Here is a 5,556-nt window from a genome sequence, read left to right on the forward strand (position 1 = left end):
TAATAAATAAATAAAAAAAAAAAACTTTTTTCAAGCTGTTTTTAAGATATGGTGGAAGATGGATTTTGTTTGGATTATGTAGCGGCTCATGGCCGTGGAGAAAGTTCCAGGGTTGAAGCACACGTGTTTGCCACATGGCCGGCGAAACGACGTCCGAGGAGGGACGTTTCTTTTCTTTTTATTTATTAAAATTTACAATCAATTCTCGCGTTGAGAATTTTCAGTAATTTTTCTGGCATGGCGCAGTAACATGGCTAATTATTTATAATAAGTTAATACTTATTATAGATAAGTATAATTTATAAGTAAGTATTATAAATAAGTGAATATTACTTAATTTAGATAGCTAATTGAATCTAGCGTTTAGATCTAGCGGGTAGTGTCACTTTAGCCTGCGGATTTGGTCCGACGTATCAAATAGTCCAGTAATTAGGGGGTTTCGATGTTTGTTGACTCTTGTAGCAAAAGAATACATCTTTTTTTTTATGTGGTAGGCTATTTACAATCAATTTTCATTGAGAATTATAAGTTTTTTTTTTTATTTAGTTGTTTACATTCACAATTTGTCCGATTTGGAGATTTGGTAGAATTGAGAATTATAAGTAAAAAATAAATCCTGGGACTTACCAAATAACCCATGGGGCTTCGAAGAGAAAATTTACTGTTCTATCGCCTACGGGTTTTTCCATCCCCACCTCGGAAGGAAACTCCCCCTCCCGAGGACCACGGCACTTCTTCATACTCGATAGACGATAGTCGTTCACAGCAGTCGCTGCTGATCGCACTGTTATTCCCTCAGTCATAGTTAGTTCGTTCGTTGCGTCCCAAAACGACGCCGTTTCCGTAGATCGCGAGTGTTCATGATGGAAAATTCCAACGAGAAAGACTGCGCAACGAACGACGAAGTCCGCGCAACGAACGACGAAGTCCGTGCAACGAACGACGAAGTCCGCGCAACGAACGACGAAGTCCGCGCAACGAACGACGAAGTCCGTGCAACGAACGACGAAGTCCGCGCAACGAACTACGAAGTCCGTGCAACGAACGACGAAGTCCGCGCAACGAACGACGAAGTCCGCGCAACGAACGACGAAGTCCGCGCAACGAACGACGAAGTCCGCGCAACGGACGACGAAGTCCGCGCAACGAACAGCAGAGTCTACGCAACGAGCGCCAAAGTCTGCGTACCTCCGTTAGAGCCGCAAAATGTATTGCTGTGGTTTGCCTTGTTAGAAAAGCAGTTTGAATCATTGTATATCACAAACGACAAATTAAAATTTGACACCGTCATCAAAAACATCGGGTGTCGACACTCAAAGCTAGTCGCGGACATGGTGCGTAGTCCGCCGTGGACGGGACGATACGAGAAGTTGAAAAATGAACTAATAAAACAACTAGCCAATCCGTACGCCGTGAAAGCGTGGAAATCACTCCAAAATGAAAAAATAGAAACCAGGATGCCCTCTCAGTTCTACAAACATTTGACGGGAATGGCCGGGACGTGGGTCTCCGACGACCTCGTTCGGATGCTCTGGATAAAAAGTCTTCCGCCAAGTGTGCAACAGGCCCTAGACCTCACGAAAAATATGGATGCAGACGCCTTGGCTGAAATGGCAGACCGGATCTACAAGATCTGGTCCGAAACAGGACAAATACCCGCGGCAAGCGCAGAGCAAACGACGGCGGTCAGCAAACAATCGAACTGCGCCTTAGACGCACTGAACGACCGGATAAGTCGATTGGAAGAGCAAACTAGCATGCTGACCCTCGACCGTTGTCAATCAACGTCACTGCAGCAGCCTGGCCTATGGCATAGAAGTCTCAGTGACTGCGCGAATAAGTGCTATTACCCCTGCAGCTGGAACCAGAACCAGAGAAACGAGACACAGTCGTCCATGATCACGACGTACGACGTCGATATGTGGGGCTGCATTTATGTGAGAGACACTCTTTCGGAGTATACTTTCCTCGTGGATACGGGCGCCTCGCTATCCATGTTCCCGCGACACAAACTACCCGCGTGTAATAACCGGGTTAAGGACGAAAATTATCATTTGATTGCGGCCAACGGGACGAAAATCGATACGTATGGGCGAATCCTGGTATACCTTAGTCTGGGTCATAAATGGAAGTTCCAATGGCACTTTATAGTAGCAGACGTTATCGAGCCTACCATCGGTATGGACTTCATGCAGCACCACGGGTTCCTGGTGGACACACAAAACAAATGCCTCTTTAGATCGGCCGAACCTGCCTACGAAATACTCTGTCAGGGATGTCATTGGGGATACATCGCACCACATAAGCCGAATCTACTTACCAAGTCCTTCCCCGAATTTCCGAACCTAAAGCGTCGGTCTGCTTTCGGACGAGGAAAAGTACCTAACGCGGAACGCGACTCCAGTGCCACGTTAAAACCTCACACCGTTACCAGACCTGGATTGTGTTGATGTTAACCCTCTGAAACGGGGAAGGCAAAATTCAAGGTGATGGAGCAAGGAGAACGACTTTACACTTTAAATTAGATAATGGTTAATTTATAACTAAATGTATATAAATTGACGAGCTTTAAGATAACGCGTGTATCATTTTAATTATAGACAAATAAAATTACACGTTCATTTATATAGAGATATATCTTATTCAACTTCGCTGCATTTTTTACAAATTATTTTATTATCAAATGTACATTAGCCATATACATAGTTCACGCATTTTAAACAAATTTTCGTAATCTTGTAACCTTTATAATTTTTTACTTGACAAGTTTTTTGTAGTAATGAATCTGAACTTGTTGATAGTTTTATCGCGTGGTTTTTCCCCGCGATTCTTTATACGAAAGTAAAGTATACACCAGATTTATAACAATTTTGTGAATTCTCTATAAATTGGCCCCATACTGTAGATACCATTGCAAATTTATTTGTTCCTAAACGTTGTATCCTTTCGCTCTTCTTATCAAATCGTATAAACCTCGTAATTTCAACCAAGGCATTCCGCATTGTTTTTGAAAAAAATGCAGGTCTTCAAATTTTATTCCACAAATATGAGACATCTAAATTCTTTGCTTAATAATTAATTCTTTGCACCGCGGGTATATAGCAGAGTAATAAATGCATTTAGTTTTGTTGCATCTAATTCCCTCTTAGTCCCCAATACCCTAAATGCCTCTTCTTTCGTACAATTTATCATATGACCCTTATACGGTGATTAATGATAAGATAAAATGCCGTCTTTACTTTCCTTTCATTATATGCCGTTTAGCATATCTCTAAAAATATTATGAACTAATGTCCTACCAGGTTTGGGACTTGCATCTGTTTCTCTCGAAACTGTCCCGTCGGGCCCAGTTTCGATACGTTGGTTCTCTACATCAGTCTCACCCTTTGCTATCAACGATAATTCCTTTCCTTTTTGCCCTTACGTAAATGCTTATTTATAATATTCATCTCTGATTCGGTTGTAAATAGCTTCTCATGTGTTTCCATGCCGTTTTCAGTTGCTGAAGTTTCTTGTTCATCGCACACTGAACAGTCTTCTATGTCCGTAATTTTTTTTTATAATTTTTTTTTCTGAAAGTCGACATTTTTAGGGTAAATATTTATCATGGAATAACACCATGTACGAAATACAAAATTATTGTCAAATTGGATATGCTTTACTTTTCCTTTTATAACAACTTTACACAAAACGCTCTGAGGTGCTTTCTATCTGAGTTTTAGCGATAACAAGTTTAGATGTCGACTGATTGGCTAACAAACTGAGATGTATTCTAGTCAAAAGGACGATAGCAAGTAAGAATATCGTCTGTGACGGCAATATTTATACGAAAATATTGATGAGTATTAGCCGCTCTCCATCAACGGTTACCCGAGGGTGGGGTTAGGAAGAACCCACTTTTCCCGTGTTTTATCGCAATGAGCAATAACCCTAAAAAATTTCTCAACTTTTAAAATGTTTGTAACAATGAACCATAAAAAATACTAAATTTTATGGCAGTTCCTTAGGATTATTATGAACCTGAATTGATAGCTGGTGGCCATCTTGATCGAGGGATGGATTATATTTTATGACAAGGTTACAGGCGTAACAGTTATTATTTATTACTGATTTTGTTTGTCATCTGACCTTGAGATAGCCTTTTCTTTGTACTGATTGCATTTATTTTAAGAGTAACTAAAATATTTTATCGGCCAGTCAAATTGACTGCCCGCAGTGGGCAAGGCAGAATACAATTTTTTCTTAGAAAAGAAAAAAGCAAACTAAAAGTAAAACTGAAAAATATATTGTATGCATGTTTTAGGAAAATTCAGAAATTATGAAGCGATATGATAATGTTCAACCACTTGCGCTAGAAGTACGTGCCACGCACGTCCAGATATTTTTGTTTCAAAATCGCCAGCAACGTGTTTACCACGACGATGATAAACATTTAAATAAAAATGACGTGTGTTGCACATCGGCTAACAATCCGATCGTTCGTTTGTCGAGCTACAGTTTCAGAGTGCGCGTCGTCACATAGAGACATCGATATCTTGAGAATAGAGTATTAATAAATAAAATGCTACTGTTGCCGTGAGTATTTATTCATATCCGTGTAAAATTCTTTATGTAAGACCCTACCAACGCCCTGGACCGCTGCTTAAAAGATTGCACTCGCAGACATGGTCAGGCGTGTTATATTGTTGCGCACAGCATGCGCAACCGTAAGTTTATTGGTAACGCAAGTGGTTAAATATAGTTAAATTTGTGTAGAAGTTTAAGAATGGTCAATTTGACCGGCACTGGTAAGTTTACTGCTAATCAGCATCTTTTTTTTTTTTACTTATTTATTAAAATTACAATCAATTCTGGCGTTGAGAATTTTCAGTAATTTTTCTGGCGTGGCGCAGTGACATGGCTGATTATTTATAATAAGTTAATACTTATTATAGATAAGTATAATTTATAAGTAAGTATTATAATTAAGTAAATATTACTTAATTTAGATAACTAATTGAATCTAGCGTTTAGGTCTAGCGGGTAGTACCTCTTCAGCCTGCGAATCTGATCCGTTGTATCAAGTAGTCCAGTGATTAGGGGGAATCGGCATCTGGGCAGCGGAAACGGTCAACACATCAAGCATAGAAAGAAGACTAAAAAGGAAACACCCAACAGATCTCACAAAGGACGTAACCTAACAAACACGATGATGGTACCCCGCTGGGGGTAGCCACCCACATGTTATATTATTATACCGCTATAATATTTTACCAAATGTCCTACTGGACAAATTGTAAAATTTAAATAAATAAATAAACAAAAAAAAATCAGCATCTCGACAAGTGTTCGCCGCGTCAATTCCGACATCTCGACTACATCGAACAGTTTACGACTAACGTACGATACATCAAAGGCCAAGATAATAATGTAGCAGACGCTTTATCCCGAGTCGAAGCGATAGGGAAATCCGTAGACCACTACACTCTCGCTGCTGCGCAAGAGTACGACACCGAGTTACGCGACATCGTCAACGCCGGCACATACGCGTTACAATTAAAACAGATACGTTTTCCT

The 5,556-nt window shown here is 40.1% G+C and overlaps 1 protein-coding gene across 1 annotated transcript; it reads left to right on the forward strand.

The window, feature by feature from the left end:
- The first annotated feature begins 1,331 nt into the window (after nt 1-1,331).
- On the forward strand, nt 1,332-2,450 carry LOC143303148 (uncharacterized). The gene has a single exon (XM_076621364.1). The coding sequence runs from the start codon at nt 1,332-1,334 to the stop codon at nt 2,448-2,450; it is 1,119 nt and encodes a 372-aa protein (XP_076477479.1).
- Nucleotides 2,451-5,556: the final 3,106 nt, after the last annotated feature.

Source organism: Bombus vancouverensis, chromosome 9 (assembly GCF_051014615.1).
Source record: "Bombus vancouverensis nearcticus chromosome 9, iyBomVanc1_principal, whole genome shotgun sequence".
In the NCBI taxonomy this organism is placed as follows: Eukaryota; Metazoa; Arthropoda; class Insecta; order Hymenoptera; family Apidae; genus Bombus; species Bombus vancouverensis.